General features: G+C 48.2%; 1 protein-coding gene across 1 annotated transcript in view; it reads right to left on the bottom strand.

The window, feature by feature from the left end:
* The window catches only part of ADGRD1 (adhesion G protein-coupled receptor D1), a 117,110-nt gene that overhangs the window by 44,324 nt on the left and 48,842 nt on the right, over positions 1 to 23,944 (bottom strand). Inside the window, exons 14-15 of the mRNA XM_071444938.1 lie at positions 12,746 to 12,819; positions 10,739 to 10,862 (exon numbers count right to left, since the gene is read on the bottom strand). Of these exons, the coding sequence (XP_071301039.1) occupies positions 10,739 to 10,862; positions 12,746 to 12,819 (198 nt within the window). The remainder of the gene's footprint in view (positions 1 to 10,738; positions 10,863 to 12,745; positions 12,820 to 23,944) is intronic.

Raw genomic sequence — 23,944 nt, forward strand, 5'->3', positions numbered from 1 at the left:
CTACAACAAAATGTACAAAATTCACTGAAACCTGAAATAACCTGCCCAGGTCCCTGCATCTGTGAGCTGGAAATTGCTCTTGCTCTGGTGAGCAGAACCAAAATCTGATGAGGCTGTAAGAGTGCTGCTCCCGAGCCAACACTCAGCCCAGCCTGGTGGGAAGTTCCTGCAAAGCAGCAGCTCTGCAGGGCAGCTTCCCCTTGCCCCTGTGAGGGACAGAGCTGGGCTCAGCCTGAGCCAGCTCCAGCTGCAAGGCAGGGCCCAGAGGGGCTGCAGGGGCTGCCCTCAGAGGCAGAGCAGCTCCTGCCCATGCAGGTGTGAACTGCAGGGAGAGAACGGGGAAAAACACACGAAAGAGCTCAAAACCAGGCTGGGGATGATCTCCAGGGTGTGCAGCCTCACTGCAGGGCTGTGGTGAAGGAGGGAAAAGAATTTGTATTTAAGGACACCAGAGCCCCACAAACCTCCCACCCCAGCTGCCACAGCACACCTGGATGTGGTGCGTTCCCATCTGAGGGCATAAAAGGAGCAATTTGTCAGAAGTACCTGGGTTGTCAAAGCATTGGGCCTCATTAATTAAGAAACGATTTCAATTAATTCCAGTGCTCTGATAAGGGCTGTTTTTACCTAACCTCAGTTTGTCTTTTTGAAAGTTTACAGACTTCCTGCATGATGTGGAATGTAAAACAGTAATTTGGGATGGGTTTGTAGTCAGCGCAAAAACTCTAATCAAGCTGCATTGCTATTATTAAGGAAAATAGCATTAAAAAGTACCAAATAAAACACTGAGCAAGCTGTGAAGTCATCCCACGAGCCTGATTCTCACACTTGTCCCAATCTACATTAAATTATTCTTTTCTTCTAAAATGTTTAGCTTCCTTGCATTGATATGGTCATTCTTCCACCCTGAAAAGCCAGGAAACGAGCTCGTGCAGTCAGGAGTGTCAGCAATACCAGCACTAAGAGACAGATGTTTCTGAGTTTCTGCTTTGACAAGGTAAAACCAAAAGTTCCTCCCACCCTTTCAGCCTAGGCTGTAGCAGCCCCTGCCCTGGGAGCTGCTGGAGGCCTGGCCAAGGCAGGGGATGGAGCAGATCCACGCTGCTGTGGCACAGCCCACTGCCCCAGCCCTGGGCTCCCTCCTAAGAGGAGTTACTACATTGCTTAACACGTCTGTTTTGGAAACTCACAGGCAAGCCTGAGAAACGCTCCTGGAAAGACACCAGCTCAGGCTGCAAGTACAAATCTTTCATTTATAATGCTGTTCACAGAAAAAAAAAAAGAAAAAAAATATAGAAAGTGCTATCGAACCCCTCTGTTTATAAATAACTGCAAGGAAGATGAAAATATATTATAATAATGAGATGGTACTTTTTGTAGCTGGAGGAGCTGGGAAGGGTCATTCAGGCTGAAAGCCTTATTCAGTAGGCTCCACAGGAAAAATCGTTTGTGTCTAGAGGGGAAAAGCTCCTTATTCCTGTGAAGTGACTGAGTGAGCACACACAGGAGCACTGCAGCCCCCGGCCAGCCCAGGGCACCTGCCTGGTGCTCCCTTTCTCCAGGGCACATTTGCCCTCCTGCCCCTGTCCCTTACTCACCTCTCAGGCCACTGACTGCACTCTTCTGCTTGGCAAAGGGTGAACTTGGCCAAAGGAAAACACTTCCAACCTAAAATTTTCCCTTCACATACTGCAAATCATCTCTCTATTTCTGCCTTCAGAGGTCACACATCAGACAAAGGCTGAGCTCAAATACTCCAACTAGGGCTTGTCATAGCTGATCCTGACAGCTGTACCAAGTGACAGCTTCACTGTTTAGACACCAAAAGCAGTAATTTCACTGTCCACACTACTTTAGAAATCTCCTTTCTGAAAAACAATTTGTCCTCCAGAAAAAGGCATGTTCCTGAACCAAGAAAGGTTTCACAGCCTCCAAGAGGAGTCCTGCAAGCTGAGCAGGAGATCACAGCCCTGGTTTGTATTTCAGCCTCAGTCCCTGGCACAGCCCAGGCTATGTCTGCACGTGCCCATGAGTGGACACACTGCATTAAAGCAGCTGTTTGTTCACTGCTGGAAATGCCACGACAGCTGCACTCTGCCCCAAGTGCAGACAGAAGGTGAGTGAGATTTCCATCTCCCTTTTGCTCAGCTTTGCATCCCACAGGAAATCCCTGCAGTGCAGATGGATTTTCCTGTTCATTATCTGACAGATCTGCAGGGGCTGCCCAGCACTGAAATCCCCCCAAACCCTCTGCAAACCTGAGCATCCTCCCTGAGCACCTCCTGGGGAGCAGTTACAGCCAAATCCACTGAAGTTGTACCTTTAAAATGTAATCTGAATCCAATTAAGAAAAGGATGAATAATTAACTTTGGCAGCCTGAGTGTCTCAGAGACATTAAAACGCTGGCCTTGGCTGATGAAGCTAATGGTTTTAATTGCCTCCAGAAAGGCTGCTGAAATTCAGTCTCAGCCCAGAGAGGCCTTTATTTATATGTTAAATAATAATAACAACAATACAAATCTCTGTTTTCCTTCAGCTTGCCAAGCACTTTGTTAGGTACAAAACATTCCATTTTTTAAAATGAACATCTGTGGTGAGTTCAGGAGGCTCAGTCTGCTCCTGAGAGCACAGGGTGGATTTTGGTGGGGCCATGCTGAGTGGCACTGTACAATCACCACCCACAGAAAAGCCTCATTTGGTGCACAAACTTCTTTTCTCAAGCCACCATGCATCAGATACTGCAAATTTAAAGAAAAAATGGCCTCTGAGAGCCACAATGCAATCATCTTTATCAGCCATTTCCAGCAGAATTGTTTTTGAATTCCCCTTCTCTGTTAACTCCACAGCTCCCAGCAATTTCCAACAAAGTGCTGCAGAGGGGGATTTTCAGGATTAAAGGCACATTTCCCTCCAGCCAGCCCAGCCTGGTGTTGCTTATTTAAAACTTTTCACTGTGACACAAAAAATACAGAATTTTCCAAATATCTCTGCCAAGATATTAATTGGTATTTTTAAATGCCCACATCATCTTTCAAAGTAGTTCTGGGCACTGTGTCATCAAACAGTAGGGGTTCTGCTCATTACAAATCTCAAAGTTCTTAATTCAAATGAAGCTTGAAGGAAGCATGGCAGGGAGGAAGGACTCAAGTTGTGAGGTGATATCAGATTATAATAAAGTCTGGGGACTAGAAAAGCTGATATTTCCAAGTTCTTCTAAAATCTGTGAGTGCAGAGCAGGGTGGGGTTTTTTTCTGCCTTCCTTTCAAGTCTAAGCCTGCAGGAAATGTTTAGTGCTGTATTCACAGCAGATTATCCCAGACTCAAGGAGCTGCTCTGTGCATCCACCAGGGCTGGTCCCTGCCCTCTGCCCCAGCAGGAGCAGCTCCTCCTGGTCTGCCCATCCTGCAGGGCTGGTCCCTGCTCTCTGCTCCTGCTCTGCCCATCCACCAGCAGGGCTGGTCCCCTGCTCTCTGTCCTCTGCTCCTGCTCTGTTCATCCACCAGGGCTGGTCCAGCTGCTCTCTGCCCATCCACCAGGGCTGGTCCCCTGCTCTCTGCCCTCTGCTCCAGCAGGAGCAGCTCCTCCTGCTCTGCCCAACCTGCAGGGCTGGTCCAGCTGCTCTCTGCCCTCTGCTCCTGCTCTGCCCATCCACCAGGGCTGGTCTCTGCTCGTGCTCTGTGCATCCACCAGGGCTGGTCCCCTGCCCGCTGCCCCAGCAGGAGCAGCTCCTCCTGCTCTGCCCATCCACCAGGGCTGGTCTCTGCCCTCTGCTCCTGCTCTGCCCATCCACCAGGGCTGGTCCAGCTGCTCTCTGCCCTCCTCCTGTCCCATCCAGCAGGCAGACCCGAGTGCCCTGGAGAGCCCCACAGGGGGATCAGCCCCACAGAGGGGCACTCTCCTGCCAGGCTGGGTCTGAGACCCCTCAGGGCAGCTGAGGACAGTCAAACACCAGCTCCCAGGACAATTCCATTCAGTGAGCGTGTCCAGCTGTGTTTCCCCAGGCTGGGCTTTGGCTCCAAAGGCCCGTTTGGATCAGGGCTGGCACTGGGTGGGGCTGTGCCCTGGGTGCCCCTGAGCCCCCAGCCCAGCCCTGGGGACAGAGAGGCCCCTGCAGGAGGCACAGCAGGCTCGGGCACAGGGTGACCACACCTAAGGAGAACAGTGATGGATAAAGGTGCTCATAACATTTCGTACTGCGTGGGGAGATCCTTCAGTCAGCAGGGAGAACTGGCTGCCAAGTGGTTCAGTGCTTTCATTTCCACCACAGAAAGGAAGTCTGTGTTCTTTTGGTGAGTATTCTGATTAAAATAGGTACTCTATCATGCTTCTCAAACAAAGCAGTTATTTCGACAGTTATAGCACTCTTAAACATTCGTGCTTTTCCAAAATAAAAAGTCATTTTTGCTCTGCCCCGCTGAGTGAAATGCAGTAAGTGCCAAACAATTCTCTGAGGAATTTGAGGGTTTAGTATCCTGCAGCACTAGCCCAACTTTTCCCTTGTAATTCTGTGGGATTAGGGACAACCAGAAATTCCCCAATTTCCTCCCATGGAAATCAACAGCGCTGTCCTGGCAGAGGGGCGGAACAGCAAAGGAAGGAACAAACTCAAAATCAAGAAAATCAAGTTCAAACCAAGGGTTCGAAATCAAGAGCAGCGCTGGATTTTCAGGAAGATGAGCTCGGGTGCCCTAAGGACAAAAGGAACCTGACACCCAATCCCAGTGTGAGAGGAGCTCCTGCACAGGGACAACGATCCCTGCCGTGAAATGGAGGGGCAAGGGGAGAGACCCAGAGAGCAAAGAAAGTTTACAAAGCAGCACTGGAATCAACACCCAGGCTGATTTATCTTTGTTCATCTGATGGCTGAGCCTGTCTGAACTGTCTGTGGGGACCTTCTCAGTCACACGAAATGTCACTGGTAATAAAGAGGGACCAAAAAATCGCAATGCCTACCCAATTTTTAAATATGCAGCACAAAGAAAAATTACCGGACTTAGGCATTATTCTTTTTATGTTCCCAGCAATGAAAAGCATGCTGAGAAAAGTAATTATACAAAAATTACAAAACAGCAGAAATCAGAGAGTGCCACATTATTTCCATTTCATTGTCCTATTTGAGTGTGGAACTGGCTGAAAATTTTAAGAAAACAGCTTATGGTTTCAGACTGCTATTTTATTGCACACAAAGTGCAGTGTTTGATTAATAACTGCAATATTAGATTTAGGAAACAATGCTCCAAACTGATAAATTACCCATCTATGCCCCATATTTTTGAAGCATTTTGCCATACCAGGACTTTTTCAAAACAGCCTTTATGAACACGAATTGATGCACCTTTTTTTCAATCAGCCATGCATTATCAAAACTCAGCTATAACAGTGAAAGCTAAAATAAAAACACATCTATTGCCACAAGAAAAGAAATTTGGGATGATTTTCTTTTTGTAAATAGAAGCTCACAGATGAATACCCAAACCTTTTCAGAATCCTGGGCTCCCTAAAAATGCTAAGGGTTGTTTCTACAGTTCCACCATCAAGATCAGACAGTTTTAAGTATTTTCCCTGTATAAACACTTGTCTGCTTACAAGCCCATTGGTGAGCTGCTTGAACTGTATTGATTGATAGTCTCTTCTGAATCGTGAACAGGCTACAAATGGCATAAAAACAAAGTCATTTCTAGCTTTAGAAATGCAGAAAACGTGTTCAAAACCCCAAACAATTTCTACCACAGATTGTATAACACTACTGCTTAGCTGGAAATGTCCATCCACATCTGAACTTTATAGGAGCCATTTTTATATTCTCACATTTGGAAAAGACAGCAAGAGGAAAAGCAGGAAAAAAAGAACAAATTAGAGAATGGTTTAGGAGACATAAATATTTCAGCTGTGTCCTGCACTGGTGTTCTGGGGGAGGAGGACCCAAGGTTCAAACTCTATTTTTCTGTGGGAGAAAATGATTGCTCTTTAAAAGGATTTTTGAACCCTGGGTCCCCAGGTGTCCACCATCCTTTAGCTGAAGTGACATTTCCGTGGCAGATGGTACAAATAGCCTGGCATGCTTTGTAGCTGTTGGATCACTACAGAAACAAATCTGCCAGATGGCTGGCATGTTCCTTGGCAGGAGCAGGGGTCCCTGACTGAAGGGGGAAGTGAAGCTGCCCAAAATGCAGCGACAGCATCTGAACATTCTTTGAAGCCCTTTTTGCTGCAGCTCTGGGCTGGGCTGGGTTCCTGCTGTCTAGGAAGGAGAGCTCCTGTCTGAGTGTGTGCCAGGGCTGCTGCTCTGCCTCTCCTGTCCCTGTCCCTGCCACTGTCATTGTCCCTGCTGCCACTGTCCCTGTCCCTGCTGCCAGGAGCCCCCAGCACAGAGCTGGGACCCCAGGCCCAAGGGGATGTCCCATGTCCCATCCAGCAGGACACTGCTGCAAACCCCTCAGGCAGCTCCCGGCCCTGCCCCACAGGGAACAAACATATCCACATAAATGGGCTCCTTCTCTCTCCCACCACAGGTGCACAGTGCACCAGGGGCTGCCCAGAGGTTTGTGCTGGGTGGGGGAAAGCCTGGAACTCTGTGCACCAAGGAAGGAGAAGGACAGGAGCTCCCAAGGGCAGCTGCAGCAATGATCTATTTGCATTCTATCTATCTATTTGCTACAGGGATTTCTTTCCCTACCTCGGGTTCCCCATCAGAAGGAAAAGCTTGATCAGAGCAAACCCTTCACGTCTGCACAGTCCCTGTGAGCCAGTGTGTGCTGGGAGGTGGCACTGAATGATCCTCAGCCCCTGTGAGTGACCCACACCAATGTGTGCTGGGAGATGGGAGTGAGCAATCCCCAATCTCAGTCCCACACCAGTGTGTGCTGGGAGATGGCACTGAGCAATCCCCAATCTCAGCCCCTGTGAGTGTCCCACACCAGTGTGTGCTGGGAGATGGCACTGAGCAATCCCCAATCTCAGTCCCACACCAGTGTGTGCTGGAAGGTGGCACTGAGCAATCCCCAATCTCACTGACCTGGCCAGAGCTGTCCAAGAGCTCCCTGCAATCTCCACCTTCTGACTGCCTGCTGACCTTAATTACACCCCTGACACTTCTCAAAGGCAGTCAAGGGTTGAACATGCTCCTTCAGGAACATTCTGCTCATCTGCAGTCCCATTTTACCTTCAATCAACTCATTTATTTGTTTAAACCACTTGATGCCCACTGATCTCCAGAATTCAAAATAAATGTTATCATTCTCAAGTGAGGACCAGCAAGATAAACGAATGTCAGCAAGCAGGAATGTGGGCCAGGCTGATGCAGACACAACCCCAGAGTGATGGAACACAAACAGCTCCAGCCTGCCCTGTGCTCCAGCCCCTCAGCAGGCACCAGGCAGTGCCAGGCTGGCAGCTGAGCACCACATGGCCAGGAGCTCTCCAAGATGGTCACTTCAATCCTGAGATTGTTACAGCTGCTAATGCCACACCTCTGGAGGCTCTGAGCTGAGCTCATCAGCAGCATTGTGTGTGTCCTTCTTTCACAATCACCCTGGCTTCAGTGCCTTAGGGCTCCTGCTGAAACCAGGGTAAGAGCTGGAGTGCTGTGCAGCTACATTTGCAATCTGAGCTCAGTTTTAACCAATTCACAGCCTTCAAAGCTCTCCCCATCCTGGTGCAGATCCCACAGACATCAGAGTGATGGCTCATTTTGCCACGTTTAAATTAATATCCCAGAATTTCAGATTTTCCTTTGCCACTACTCTCTTTCAATTCCTTTCTCTGAATATTGGAATAAAAATGATTTTTCGTCTCAGCAGATTTCAGCCTTTGGAGATTACCTCCAGCTGGCAGACACTAGAACAGTGACTGAATTAACCTGACCTGTTCTGAGCAAAGATCAAGAAGGAAAATGGAGAACTCACAGCTTGTTCTCAAGAACTTTCTGGCATTTCTGTGCTCCCTAGAAATCACACCCACCTGGCAGTCTGTGCCACAAATGTCTGACAGTTCCTCAGCACCCCTCATCTCAGCATCTCAAGTGTTCAAGAGACAGCAGCAGGAAGTGCAAGGTGCCCTTCAGTTTTGTTCCCACGAATGTCTCAGTGGAATAAAATGGAATCCATGTGGACACTAATTCCTCCCCAAGGCAGGTGCATCAATTAATAACACAGTTCTGCAGTGCTGAGGAACATAGCAGGGCATGGATGGGCACAAGAAAGGCACAGGATGAGTTTGTGAAGGTGAGAGGGCAGCAGGAGCAGGGAGGGAGCTGGGGCAGGGCCACAGGGGCTGCCAGGGACTGGGTCCTGCTGCACTCTGCAGCTGGAAAAAGCCACATTTAACCAGTGAAGGAGCAAATTTAACCAACGAAGGAACAAATTTAACCTAATTTAACCAAAAAGCCACATTTAACCAATGAAGGAACAAATTTAACCAACGAAGGAACAAATTTAACCTAATTTAACCAAAAAGCCACATTTAACCAATGAAGGAACAAATTTAACCAATGAAGGAACAAATTTAACCTAATTTAACCAAAAAGCCACATTCAACCAATGAAGGAACAAAGAGAAGGACTTAAGCAAGAAGATTCTTGCTGGAATTTAGCACAACTCAGGGACCCCTGACCCTGATTCCAGAGCTGGGGCTCAGGGACACCTCGGCTTTGGCTGAACCCCTGAGGGTCCTGTGCACTCCAGCTGGGAACAGCAAACTCTAGAGAACTGCAAGGCCACATTAATGGGAAGCTCATGGCCTTTTTTTGTTTTTGAGCAGAAGGAAAATCGAAGTGAGGAGGAGCTGAGGGACTCTGATCAGCCTGAGCTGCTCCCAGGAGCTCCTGGATTTCCCCAAGGGCTCTCCCTGGGGATGCTCTCCCAGCTCTGAGGCTGCTGCACAGGCACTGCCGTGTGCTGCATCTCTTTATCCCTGTCAGTATCCCCCTTTTTAGAGCTTTAATTGTTTTCTGTGCACCTGCCTGCCTTTCTGCAAGGGCTGGCAGAGCCGTGCACCCCTGGTTGTGCTGCATGAACGGCTCTGAAGGTGCCCCTGGAGGGGCCTCTGCTCCCCTGAGAGCTGCTTGTGTCTGTACCCTGGGGAGAAAGGGAATGGCACTTTCCACAGGAGAAGGGAAGTGTAAAACACCCAGAGAATTCCCATGAAAAGTTAATTCCCCTTTTTTTTTTTTTCTGGTACCAAAATACAGCTTTTGATTAAAAAATCTACAGTTTTCAGGCAGTTCATTTCCAATTACTTATTTCCATTTTTTATGAAAAGCAGACCCTTTTGGGTAAGAATCTAATTTTTTCCAGAATCTAGAGAAAAATAAACATTCTGTCAAAACCAGTGTTCATACAAAAAAATGTGATCCATTTCAATTTGTTTGGCCACAGATGTATTATAGCTGTGTAAACAGAACTGTTCAAATGTGGCAGTTGCACACTCCCACCCTCTTTTACTTGCTTCATATTATCTGTGCACTTCCTTTGTGAGAAGATGATTAAAACATACAAAAGTTCAAGATCAGATATAACATCACTGCAATAATGTCTTAGAGCATTTGTTCCAAGGGGTGATTTAAATGGGCCCTCTGAACCTCGGCTCATGAATTTCTGAACATGGTGAACAAACACAAGGATGTGCTCAAAACCCACAGCATTTTAACATTTGCTTAAGAGGGTTCCAAGGACACCTGGGAGAAGTTTCCAATTGTCATGTTGGTTCAGCAGGGTTTACTCAGCAAGTGTTTTGGGAATTTGTGGCTGCTGGCACAGCTCGAAAGGCAGAAATTCTGTCTTGCCTGACTCGTCTTCATGCCAATCACACAATGAAGGTAACAGTTCTTTTCACTAGTTAGAAAAATTAGTACCAGAAGAAAATCCTAATGGTCCATTTAAAGGAAATGTCTTGGACAAAGGTTTGGGATGAGATTTTCCTTTTATCATAAAGGGGAAAACAAAGCTGTGGAAAAACATTCTGGTGGATGGAAATGCATCAGACCAAAAACTCAAGGAGAGAGAAACTATTGAAAAAGGAGCTATTACAGGACTGTGAGGCACTGGAAGGTCCATTCACATCCAGCCTTTCCCAGTTATGTGTTTCAGACCTCTTAAGGAAAACCCGATTCCAAAGAATTCTGTATGAAATATCTTTGATCTCTAATTACCAATATCACATGATACTAAAACTTATGGCAGCATCCCATTAATCATCACAATCCTAAATCTGTCTAGTTGAAAGCTGGGCCTTTCAGAACTATTCCCAGTGGAGAACCAACCAATCTTCCAGTGACATTTAATTGGTGCTGTCCTGTTTAATCCTGGCTAATTCCCTGAATGCTGCTCTTTAAACAGGGTTAATAATAGCACATTTCTCCCAAGACATTTCTGTCTCACAAGATGGGAGGTCTTGAGGCAAAGCTGCATTTTATTATCAGCCTGAAGAGTTCCTAGAAAAATTGTACTTGGAAACCAGATGGGGTCATTAGGTGCTTCACAAGCAATAAAGAGAATAATGGAGAGATAAAAACTGGATGGCCTGAGGAAGCCAACCCCCCTTCAAGTGGACAGACTGACACAAAGGGCTGGGGTATGAATTAACTAATTAAACTCTCTGGACAACACAACAGAAACAAGAAATAAACCCAAGCTGGGTACAAACACACCCAGTTTCAGGCACTTAGGTGAAGAGAGGATGTAACTGATGTATTTATGGTTCATTTCTAACAGACAGAGTCACTGCCCTGCCGAGTCTCACCTTCAGAGGCACCACTTGCATCAGGATGGCGAAGTTGGTGAGGTGGTTGCAGAGGCACACGGAGTAGTTGAGGTCCCCACTCTGCCTCACGCAGCCCTCGCTGGACCAGACGCCAGTTCCATTGCTGGGAGGCACAAGAACCAAACGTTACCCCTGCCAAAATGCACCTGCTGGGGGCTAAGTTCACATGCCCCGTGCTGCACAGGAGATGGAAAGCTCTGGAATCATCTCAGGCTGGAGACCCCCCAGCACTGTGAGTGCCCTCTCAGCTCCTCATGGAAACAGCAAAGGAAAATATTCACCAGGACAAAGCACAGATCAGGCCCCTCCATGAACATCTCTAGAGATCTGTTCCCAGTTTTATAATCAATGAATGGTAACTGCATTTACATTACATTTTACATCTCTTTTATGGCATTTCACCCAGACCCATTCTGAGAACTGTAGTACCAGACAGGTCAATGATCCTGCACGAGCCCCAGCATCAGAGTGTGTTCTGTGCTGCCTGACCCTTGCCCGGTGTCACAGCCATCCTGTCACAGCAATTCAGGCTGAGAGCCCCAACTCCAGCCTCCCATCCCTGTCAGCTCTGTCCCTGCACCCAAGGGGCAGCTCCAGCCCCATGTGGGGATGGCTGGGCAGGGTGTGGGGGCTGCTCTCAGCATCCTCAGGCACTTTGCTCTTTGCTTTTGAGCAGCGATCCTCATGAGTTTGCTCTGCCTGGGACAAGCCAGAATTGCCTGTGCCCTGCCAGCCTTGGGGTGGGGTGGGGACCCAGAACCTCAGGCAGCACAGGCCACGCACCCCTCTCGGACAGGAAATATTTATCTCCTCTGGTGTTTCTCTGGGTCCTGCAGATGGACTGTGCTCCCCTCAGTGCCTGCTTTAAAGGGAGGTATTACCTCATTCTCCTGCCCTTCAGGACCTCCTTGAGTTCTGAGAGACTCTGCTGTGGGGCAGAAACCAAATTAGCCACGGTGCACAGGGAATAAACCCATCCTGGCACAACGGGGCTCATCGGGAAGGACAGATTTCATAGCTGGGTTTGTATCCTCACAAAGCCTCCAGGGCCCCAGCCCCAGCGGAGAGCAATGCCCCAGCCACATTCATGGCCTTCATAAAACCTGCTTCTAATTGATCCTAATCTGTGAGTAACCATAACAACGAGGAACTGCCAACAGCTGGGGCAGCTCAGCACAGGTGAACAAAACTTCAGGAGAACAATTACTGTGACCTTCCCAGGTGCATGGTGCTCAGGAGGGATCACAGCATCCCACACCACTGCTGCAGCAATTAGGCTTGCGCTGTTACAGCTCAAAACCTGTTAAACCCATGAAATTAAAAATTCACCATTCGTATTCCTTCTCAATGAGTTCACTAAGAGCCACGCATTTCAAAAGGAAAGAAATAAATGTATTCAATGCTAAAAAAAAGAAATAAAACATAAAAAGCTACTGCTTTTTATTTTTAATAAAAATAATAGCTCTTATTTTCTGAGTGAAACTCTTATTTTCTGAGTGAAAATCGAGGTGATATTTATTTCCCCTTAATTCTAATTTGCATTCAAGATGGATCATTGCATGATGTTTATCCGTTCCATGCATTGGCCAGAATTCCCAGCTCTGAAATACTGATTTCACAGGCTGCTGTGGCACAGAGCCAGTGAAAACAGAGGCTGTGCTGGAGCTTTGCCACCCTGGAACATCCGAGCAGGTGCCCAAGTGGACACACTCACAAAACGAGATAAGCAGGATTTGGATCAGGCTGCAACTCTGATCACAAAATGTTTCCAGTTCCCAATTACCACCCAACCCAGGGGCTGGGAATACCAGGTCTCCTATGGGTGGTAAGAAGAAACAATCAGATTGTGGCTTTTATAAGCCAGTGGTTCCATTTCTTTAACCATTTCCATGAATGAAAGGCAGCAAGAAGAATATAGATAATACACAGCATCACAAAGTGTAATTTAATAAAACCAAGTTAAAGAATTTGAATTATGCAACGTACCTATAATCCAGAAATGCACAGTAAAGATGAACTCTGTTGCTTTTATTTAGTGCTTGGCTGTATTGCCTGGGCGTCTGCAAGAGAAAAACAGAAACCCTGAAGGAGCATTTAAATAGGGCTAAATTCCACTATTCAGCTATTTCACATTCTCATTGCTACCAGAATTTCAGGAGACTGATCAGAGATTAACACACCAGAACTGGCAGCGAAATTGTTCAGTCCTCACATCTTCAACACAAGCTCCAAACATGCAAAGATGGTATTCAGTCTTAATTTTACACACTGGGATTAAACTTTTTCTGCTCTGAATGAGGAATCTGTGCTCCTTTAAGCAAACAGCAAACCAGGATCACTGTTGTACATAAGCACAAATACTTGTGTTCATTTCTGCAGGACTGGGACATCACTCCTCAGCTATGCTTGGCTTCCTTGGGTTCTGTTCATCGTTTGTTCTCACTGCGCAATAAAAATGTCGCATTTTACGATTAATAACTCTGAAATATGTGCACTACAATGATCAACTCCCAGACATTTTCTTTCCACAACAGCAATTATTTTAAAACATACATTCAAACTGAAAGAGCCATGCTGTAATTCAGGATTTTATTTTAGCACACCTCAGCATTATAATGACATAATTTCTATCTTCCATAAACAGGTTTAGCAACTAACTCAATCTCCTGTATTCCAGAAGCTTTGAGATCCCATTCTCCACTCCGTTACATGAGCTTGATGACAAAATTATTCAAATTATATTGGAGTGAAGTAACAGTTTGTTACAGACAAAATATGCAAACTAGAGGATTTCCAGTGTTTGTTCAACCCTTTCTAATACATAAATCCCTAAAGTCCACATTACGTGGGCCCTGCCTTATGGCAATTTTTTAATTACAAGAGTCTCCAACATAAAAAAATCACTGGTGAATTAACAGCTCTCGGATTATTGCGACACAGCTCTGCTGTCAAGACCAAAGATAATCAAGTTCTGCTCTCCTTGTTTTAGGGAATGAAGAAAAATCCCCTCCACCTCATCCTGCTGAAACTCAACCAAGTACAAGAGGTTCCTGATGCAATTCTCCTTCTCCTCTCTCAGGAGTGTCAGGCACAAGGTAGCACAGCTCCCTCCTGCCTGGAGATAACCAAGAATTCCTGCCTGGAGATAACCAAGAATTCCTACCTGGAGATAACCAAGAATTCCTGCCTGGAGATAACCAAGAATTCCTGCCCAGCCAGGGCCTGCAGGGCTCCTCCTGAGCGCCAGGCACCTCCCAGCTGTGCTGCAGATGAGGACATTCCCCGCTCAGCCCACCCCTCTGCACAGCATAAAGGGAATTCTCGTATCTCCCTGAGCACATCCTTGGCCCAGGCCTGCAGCTCCTGGCCTCAGCTCTTCCCCAGCCCTTGTCCCAGGATGGGGCTGCAGGGCTTTGTGAGAGAGGACTGTCACCCCAGGACTGTCACTGTCACCCCAGCACTGTCACCCCAGGACTGTCACTGTCACCCCAGCAGTGTCACTGTCACCCCAGCACTGTCCCCCCAGCACTGTCACTGTCACATCAGCACTGTCACTGTCACCCCAGCACTGTCACTGTCCCCCCAGCACTGTCACTGAGCAGCAGCTGTGCTCAGTGATGTGACATCCACCATCTCCACCATCTCTCCTGAAGTGAGCAACTCAGAGAGTCTACAGCTGCCTTGCATTACAAATTATTTCATTTCTGTGACAGACAGCGGCTAAAAAACCCTAGAAAGGGAGAGAGAGAAAGATCTGCTGTAATGACAGCAAAGATGGAGCAATAACTGCCATTTCTGATCTGTAAGATTTCTCTAGATAAATCTGGATTCTAATACTCTAAATGGAAGGGGCACCTCAGGGTCAGGTTGGAAGGAGACATGGTACTGCACTCGTGCATCTTTTACCCAAATAAATCCCAGATGTATCTTTTACCCTCAATTACATTTCTCTGGCAAGGAACAAGTCCTTGTTTTTCTCCATCTTAACTCTAAACACAGATGTCACTCATTAGACAATGAACCACACCAAGCGAGGCTCTGACCTGTCCAGAGCTGTGTATGCACTCAGATGGAGAAAGAGTAACTAAATAATAATAATGAAAAATAGATAAACAGATTAAAGAATGGCAAAGAAGGGTCTGTCCTAATTTGCCTTCTTATTTCTCCTAAAGAATCTGTCCGTGTTTTGTCACCCATTACATAATCTCCACAAGGCTTTCCAGTGCCATTTATGATAACTGCATGAAACTCTCACCTTCTGAGGCTTCCCTGAAGTTCTGCAGCAGAACTGTCATTAGGACAGAGAGCCCCCAACACGTAAGAAACTGGCTGCAGAGGAATAAACTCCCTCTGATCTTCAACAGCTCTACTTCAAAGTGCTCTCTAATCTATGAAAAAGGAACTGACTGTACCTCAATATCGCCCTTTTAAAGTTAAACTGTGTGTGACAGCTTGGATGTGGCTTGGATCCCGTAGAACTGAGGATATTGATTTAATGACATTGATAACAGAAAGCTTAAAATACAAGCAGGCCTTTACACTAAAAGATTAAGTCACTTGAGTGTTTATTAAAAGCCTGTGAAAGGACAGTTTATGAAGCTTTCAGGGGAGGGAAAGCAGCAGCACACTGAGTAATCCAGGATCTGTGCGTGTGCTCCCTGTAATCCAAATTATTCAAATCACTCCTTCTGCATGGAGAGGGCCACATGCAGCTGCTCCCAAAAGGAACTGCACTGAGAGAGGAAAAATCCCATTGAAAGAGGCACCAAAGCAGGGCAGAGCCAGTGCCTGCCTGGGAGCCTGTGCCCTGAGGAGGGACTGGTGGGACCCAGCTTGGGAGGGTTTTTCCCGCCTGAACAATTCTGTGTTGTCTGTCCGTGTGTCTGTCTGTCTACACACCTGAGGGTCTGAGGGTCCTTTCCAGCCTGAACAATTCTGTGTTGTCTGTCTGTCTGTCTGTGCTCACACCCGAGGGTCTGAGGGTCCTTTCCAGCCTGAACAATTCTGTGTTGTCTGTCTGTCTCTCTGTGCTCACACCCGAGGGTCTGAGGGTCCTTTCCAGCCTGAACAGTTCTGTGTTGTCTGTCTGTCTGTGCTCACACCCGAGGGTCTGAGGAACTCTGTGTTGTCTGTCTGTCTGTCTGTGCTCACACTCGAGGGTCTGAGGGTCCTTTCCAGCCTGAATAACTCTGTGTTGTCCGTCTGTCTGTCTGTGCTGCCCCCACGGCTGCCAGCAGCGCCCAGGGCCCCAGGGCTGCTCCCAGGGATGTGCAGGGATGTGGGGGTGAGTCCAGCCCTCCTGGGAGCCAGGCACAAGCCATGCTGAGAGGAAGAGGAGGCCAGGAAAGGGGGGCGGAAAGGGCTGCAGGAAATGTCAGAACACGAGTGCAGAAGGAAAACAGGCAGCAGCTGCTGGGGGAAGGCTTGCCAAGGAAGAGGAGCCAGGCAGAGGGTGGGGTGAACCTTCACGAGATTCACTTGCCTCTCCTCTCCTCCCCGGATTCCAAAAGCAAATATTCAGGCACACAGAGGTGGCCACCAGGGGTGGAGGGTGGGCACCTTCCCTCTGCAGTGTGAAAGGGAGGCACCTTTGGGGCAGGGCTGCCACTGACCTAAACTCAGCAGCTCCAAGCCCAAGGAGCTGGGCTTCCTCTCATCCAAAGCAGTGGACAATTTACCCCATCAAGCTCAATTTGGAGCCCACTTGTCTTTGTTTCCTCACTTATGTGCATATGGTTCAAAACAAATTTTGATTCTGTTTTATGGATTAAATGAGAGACTAAAATGATGCATCTAAGGTAAGGATTTCCTGTCCTCACAGTGACATCCTGGCTGTTAGCGTGACCTATTCAGGTTCACACGGTTTATTGACTTTCCTTTCCACCTATTTCTCCTAATTGCCCAGAAGATTAAAGCTTTAGGGTACATTCATCTACTCAGTTACCTGGAAAAAGACAGACAGAAAGAAGAATCACCCCTGTCTGTGGTGGCTTTATTGGCTGTTTTCTTCCAAGCTCTGAGAAATCTGCATTGCAACAGATTTGGGGCTCAGATCTGCCAACTATTTTAATTTAGAGTCCATTTGACTGATTCACCCTAAGATGTAACTAGCATATGTAATGAAAAAAAAATGGCAAATTGCACAAAAAGGAATTTAGCTTATGAATAGGGAATTAGAGTGTGTTATGGACAAGAGCCAGACTTTCAGATGTTTCATTGTTGTGAACAGAGCTGTGCCAACACACACTTTCTGAAGCAATGAACACAACACTTTCCAACAGGAAAGTCTGCTGAATGTATTTCCTAATGGGACAATCATACAGTTAAAAAACCTGCATGAAATCACCAAGGGTGGGAAGCTGTGACAGACTGCAATATAAAAGTAAAAATGAGTGAAATATCAGAGGTTATAAAGTCATCTGAAATTGGAGAAGGTTGCCACATGGATTGGGTTTGATTATTCCTTTGCCTGAGGCTAAAAATAGTTGACATATCAATTTCCTGCAAAAATAGTGTTAATCAAATATTTCACCAATATCCTTCCCCAGTTCTCAGAGTTGTCTATTTAACAGCTGCTGTACTGGGCAAGCAGTGTGAGAACAGAAAAGTAATGAAAAGACCCATGAGCACCAGACTGAAAAATATCTTGGCTGCTCTACCAGATATCATTTCTATAAGAGAGAGGAAAAAGGAGGAGGGAATGGATGAGGGAATTGTCCTGCTGCTTTCTTTTTTAATTATGGCACACAGAAAAAAAAAAAAAATTACTGCTTTCAAATATGTAGAACATTGGAGCATCTTGCTATTTTTCTGCTACCAAGTCCACATCCATTTGAATAAAGATGCCCTTCTCTTGAGAGGATCCCATCTCTTTTAGAGCACTGCCCAGGGGCCGCATGCAGCAGCTGCCAGGGCAGGTGTGAGCACGGGCAGGTGTCAGCGGGGGCTCTCAGCCCTGCCCTGCCACAGCCTCACCTGAGGCCTGTCCCTGGGAGCTCCAGCTGCTCCTGGGTGCATCTCAGGTGCACCCCAGCACAGACCCTGCTCAAGGAGCAGCAGCTCTGCCTCTGTCCCTGGGTGCCCAGCAGCTCCCAGCTGCTCAAGGAATGCTGGCAACAGAGACTGTCTGCAACCCTTGAGCTGCAATCATCAACTCCCTAAACACACACACACACAGCTCCAGGTGGCTTTTCTTTAATTTTCCAGCTACAGAATCCCCACCCCAGCAGAGAGGTTCCACCCTCTGGGTTTCACTGAGCTCAGCATCAGGGAGCAGAGATGAGCGGAGCTCCAGGAGCCCTGAGCACAAACCTGCTCAGCCCCACATCCTGACCCATGTCCTCTGGGCTGTGCTTCCACACCTTGCTCAGCTCCAAAGACCTGAAATACCTTCCAGGGCATTTCCCTTTCCCTGCTCTTTGGGTTGTGTCTGTGGGTGAATGCTGGGCAGAGATGAGGGGCTGCAAGCCAAAACTCTTCCAGTTTGGAAGCCAGAACCATTTAAGATGCAGCACTGCAGAGCAAACCCATGGCAAACACCCACTGACTGCAGTCTGGATTAATAACACTCACAATATTGTTGTAAATCATGGTAATAAAGGGGAGCACAGAAAGGTTAAAAAATAGCTCCAGAAAGAAGCAGGTTCATTTTCATTAGAGATGCATGGAGCTGCCTTGAATGGGAGATGTGCACAAACAGAAACTGCAGGATAAGGACCTTTGAAATTCAATTTGGTGAGCAACTGGGTTACATCAGTAAATATTTGATGTTTAAAAAATTTAAATGCCAGTCAGGGAGAAGCAGAGCTCAGCGTGGCAGGCTTTCCTTGTGTAAGCACCAACAGACAGAACCGAACTGATGATCTGTGTGAAAAGCTGCCTTAGTGCTTAAGTGAAAACATTTTTCATGTTCCTTAAAGCACAGCTCTATTCCAAAGACAGAAGAGGTGAAAGTATTAGTATTGTCTCTCAAGAAATAGTCTCGTTTACATAATTAGCAGCATAGCAGTCAGAGAGTTTTGCTATGTCCTTACAGTTAAACAGTTATATCCATATGTAAGAGAAAAATTCTGTGTACGGAGCCATGTAAACGTGTATGGAGGGATGGAGTGAGGGCAGGGCTGAGCCAGTGACACTGGGGCAGAGCCAGTCCAGAGGGAGAGCAGGGGAGCCCCAGGTCCCTTGCTGGGTGTTCTGGCCAGAGCTGATTGTGCAGGGCCAGAACCAGCAGAGCTGGGACCCTCCCAGCCCTGGCTCGGGGCACAGCCCAGGCAGCCACTGCTCTCCACAGTGATGAGCACAGTCTGGCTCCACAGAGATCCCATTTAATCCAGGGAATTACAGATGCACCTTATTCCACCCAGGTGCCCGTGTTGGGGTGGTTACTCATTGCCTAAAAGGCTTTATTCTGATTTAATGCAATGCACAGCCTGAGAGCAGAGCTCTGTGTCCACTCAGCTCAGAGCTCCAGAACATCCCACTGCACTGAACAGGAAACCCAATGGGATTGTCAGGGCTGGCTCAGAAAGAGTTTTTCAGACTGGCAAATGAAGAAAAGAAGGAAATCTCTTTTTTTCAATGGCAGATCCACCTGGAGATCACTGAGGGGCCCTAAACACAGACTAAACACAGACTCCCATGGGCCCTTCTCCCGTAACCAAGAGCTCATTTCTGTCTTTTATGCTCTGATCCCTTCTAGGACACCTGAGTTGAAGGGGCCAGGCTGGAAGGGGTTAATCCTGGAGCATGGATGCAGCAAAGCTGAAGTCCCAAAGGCCCTGGTCCAGCCTGGCCCGTGCAGGAGGTGACTTTGGGAGGCTTTTCCTGCCAAGGCTGCCCCTGCAGCCGGGCTGTGCTGCCCCTGCCCTGGCCCAGGCTTTGTGCTGCCTCTGCCCCCAGGCTCCTTAAACACAATTTCCAGTGCAGGTAAAACCCACCTTGCTAAAGCTGCCTGTGCAAACCAGCCCTGCCAGCCTCTGCTCACACACACTGCCAGAAGCTTACAGGAGTTTTGGGACAGATGAATCAAATATCATTCAGCTTTCCCCACCTGCCCTACAAGCAGAATAATGCAATAGATTTTGTGATAATGCTGATACAAATCCAGGATAACTTTCCAAAACTGCTCAATGAAATAGACTACGGTGTCCTTTGTTAAGGTTCTTTGTTTTCTATTCTGTGCCTTTTTCTGCTACTCTGTGTTATTACATTAAAAACGTGTTGCCTTTCTAAAACAAGAAGCAGACATGCCTCCAATGCACCTTTTCTAAATCTGCTCTGTTTTTCTTAACTCAGGTGAAAGCATTCCCAAAGGAAAACAACTGGCCTGACTGCTGTAGAAAAAGCCATTTATAAAAGGACATGTTCTCTAATCCAACAGAAGCACAATTAAAGAAGCAAATGAACCTTCCTCTCCCCCATTTACCTGTATTTTGACAAAGGCAGAAATGTCTCCCCTTGCCACACAGCCCTGCAGGCCCAGCAGAGAGCTCAGGGCCAGAAACATTGTCCAGGTAATGGCAGCAGCTGTGACAGGGACCAGAGGCAGGCACAGACCAGAATCCCCTAAAGGGATGCACACAGGAGAGTCAGTTTTTAAAATATTTTTCCTATTGGGCAGTATTTCCACAATTCTCGGTTTCCAAAACAGTGCCTGGACTTTTCCTCCTGATGGCTTTTTATAACTTTTGTAAGAAGAGGAACATTTGCATCAGACAGGAGCCACTCAGGACAGTCAGCACCTGAGCTGTGATTCCCAGTCCCTGCTACTGGGGCAGAGCACTCAGGTGAGAAGGGAGAACCTGGGGCAGCTGAGCCCCAGCACCAGGGCTGGCAGCAGCCAGGTCTGACCCACACTCTCCTGCATTTCTGCTTTCACCGAGCCCAGGTGGAATGAAAGCCCACAGAACAGAGGCTTGCTGCCTGCTAACAGTGAGCTCCAGCGACAGCAAGAAGCTCTGCTGAATTCCAAAGCAGCACCAAGCTCAGAAAGCCAGCAGCAATGGCAAATCTCAGCGGCCCTCGTTGCTTTCTGTTGTGCTCACTTCTCTGCCAAGCCAGAAATGAAATCTGAGTTAGCAAACATCTGTTTCAGCAAGACTGAAAGTCATAATTAAGAAGAATCAATCCATATTCACTCATATTTAGTATGGAGAAGGCTTTAGAGACCTTTTTGGCAATTTTTCACACAACAGGACACCGTGGTTATCCCGAGATACACTTCCAAGTGAAGAAACAGTACGTATGACCTTTTCTAAATGTATTTTTAAAAAGCACAAAGATGCTCTAATTTTCCTCCACAAAGACTGAACAGAATCTGAGCCCTCCTCTTTGAAGAGCACAAGGACTTTGACAGCCTGGAGCGGTGAAACATTAAAATTTCACTCACTCTGCATGATAATAAGAGCAATAATGAGCTGTTTATGGAATATTTGGGAATAGCGCATTCATCTTCTTCACAAATGCTGCAGCCCCCTGCCCTTCACCTCCAGGGACAAAGCTGCCTGCTGGGAACAGGAAACCCTGGGAGCAGGAGGGGTTGGATGCGGCCAAAACCCCGCAGGCAACGGGGACAGGAGCGGGGCAGAACGGGAGCATCCCCGGAGCATCCTCGGAGCATCCCCGGAGCATCCTCGGAGCATCCCCGGAGCATCCCCGGAGCATCCTCGGAGCATCCCCGGAGCATCCCCGGAGCATCCTTGGAGCATCCTTGGAGCATCCTTGGAGTATCCTTGGAGAATCCCTGGAGCATCCCCGGAGCATCCCCGGAGCATCCTCAGAGCATCCCTGGAGCAGTGGTGCCAGAGGGGCCGGGGGTGCTCTGGGGATGCTCCAGGGATGCTCCAGGGACACTGGGGATGCTCCAGGGATGCTCCTATTGAGAGGAACAGCAGATTTGTGTTTCCAAACAAGCTGTGGGTCTGCTGGTGGATAAAACCAGCACTGGGAGATAAAAGAAACCATGGGAAGGATCCCACTGATTGATGAATGGAAAAAGAGATTTGCCTTTACAAATAAACTTTAGGTTTGCTGATAAACAAAATTGGACATTGGAAGATGAAAGAAACAATGGGGAAGAAAAACTCCTAAATTTCGTAAGAATTAAAAATTTAAAGGGAGGGTTGTACATTAGAGGGAAATCTTTGGTATCAGGTGTGTTGGGGAGTCTGTACCTCTCAGGTACCTCAGCCAATGGGGAAAGAGAGAAGGGAAATGTGGCCGGGAAATTGGGATAAAAAGGAGGCTGCATCCTCCAAAAATTCCAGAGATCCCAGGGGAATGCCCCATGGCCTCTCCCTTTATTGGAATAAAGCCAGAAAGGGCTCCTCTGCCGCCTTTTTGGACATAAACCTCTGGTGTTTGTGGATTCATTTTCCTGACACGGGGATGCTCCGGGGATGCTCTGAGGATGCTCAATCCTTTTGGGGTGTGTGTGTGCATGGGAGGGAGCAGAAAGGGGCCCTGGTGAGTGACACCAACACACTGACAGACCCGGGCTGTGCTTCTGGAGGAAAACACCTTTTGGCAGGAGGAAAGTCCTGCCAAAGGAGGAGGAGAAGGAAAAGGAGGAGAAGGAAAACAGCTCCTTTGGCTGTTGGAACCCCTTGGTTGACTTGGTCAGAGTTTGATCCAGTCTGCATTTCACGCCTTGGAAAATCCCAAGGTTTTGTAGGATACTCAGCTGGTTTGTCCTCATCGCTCTGCAGGCTCATTCCCTTCCATACAGAGCAGCATGTTTGAAAGGGAGTTTTGAAGACATGATTTAATGAAAGCTTTAGCAGGAGTTTTAATAGTTCACATCAGAAACGGAGTGCTAGGCTTAATGGCACAAATATTTACCACTCAGTAGTTTGCTGTGGCTGTATTTTTTTTAGGACTGGATTTATATGTTAGCATTTTCCATTCCCATTAAACCCCGGCTATGCGGATGTTGCCTGTGGAAGGCAGCGCCTCGCCCTCTTTGTGAATTCCATGCACAGCCTTTGCTCTGTACTGACCCTTGCAGCCCCTCCATGCCCTGGCCAGCTGCTGACCGGCGTTTATCCTTCCCCTGCCCCACTGATGGCCCAGGAGCGGGCGGGACGGGCGCTCAATGGGGCGCTGCAGTGTAAATAATGACAAATAAACACACAAGAAACATCCCAGAGTGCTGCTGCTCACCACAGAGCCCAGCACAGCCAGCGCCCAGCCCCTCCACGATAAGGCTGCTGCAACCAGACTGGAAAATATTGCAAAATCTTTACTACGCTTGCTTAAGGACAAGATACTCGGGCCCGCTAGGTGAGATAAGGGAATGCTCATTTTGCGTGACCAAAAAGTCACTTGGATTTGGGACATTTGGTTTTATTCCCCAATTCGCTTTTCCCGTGTGACTTTCCACAGGTTCTTTCCCGTCTCTGCGTCTCACTTCCCATCATTATCCAGGAATTGAGTGGGAAATGGAGTAAAGTAATGGGCACATGCTGTGTGCCCTGCTGGGACAGGGGAGCCCAGCCCGAGCTCCCACCTGAGCTCCCCCCTGAGCTCCCCCCGAGCTCCCACCTGAGCTCCCCCCTGAGCTCCCCCCTGAGCTCCCCCCTGAGCTCCCACCTGAGCTCTCACCTGAGCTCCCCCTGAGCTCCCCCCTGAGCTCCCCCCTGAGCTCTCACCTGAGCTCCCCCCTGAGCTCCCACCTGAGCTCTCACCTGAGCTCCCACCTGAGCTCCCCCCTGAGCTCCCCCCTGAGCTCCCCCCCTGAGCTCCCCCCTGAGCTCCCACCTGAGCTCCCCCTGAGCTCCCCCCTGAGCTCCCACCTGAGCTCCCACCTGAGCTCTCACCTGAGCTCTCACCTGAGCTCCCCCCTGAGCTCCCCCCGAGCTCCCCCCTGAGCTCCCCCCTGAGCTCCCCCCTGAGCCCTCACCTGAGCTCCCACCTGAGCTCCCCCCTGAGCTCTCACCTGAGCTCCCACCTGAGCTCTCACCTGAGCTCTCACCTGAGCTCCCACCTGAGCTCCCCCCTGAGCTCCCACCTGAGCTCTCACCTGAGCTCTCACCTGAGCTCCCACCTGAGCTCCCCCCTGAGCTCCCACCTGAGCTCCCACCTGAGCTCTCACCTGAGCTCCCCCCGAGCTCCCCCCTGAGCTCCCCCCGAGCTCCCCCCTGAGCCGGGCATTTCCCAGAGATCGAGGCCAGGAGCGTGCCCAGACCC

This window comes from Agelaius tricolor, unplaced genomic scaffold, assembly GCF_023055355.1.
Source record: "Agelaius tricolor isolate 1412-34295 unplaced genomic scaffold, bAgeTri1.0.p SCAF_20, whole genome shotgun sequence".
Lineage (NCBI taxonomy): Eukaryota > Metazoa > Chordata > Aves > Passeriformes > Icteridae > Agelaius > Agelaius tricolor.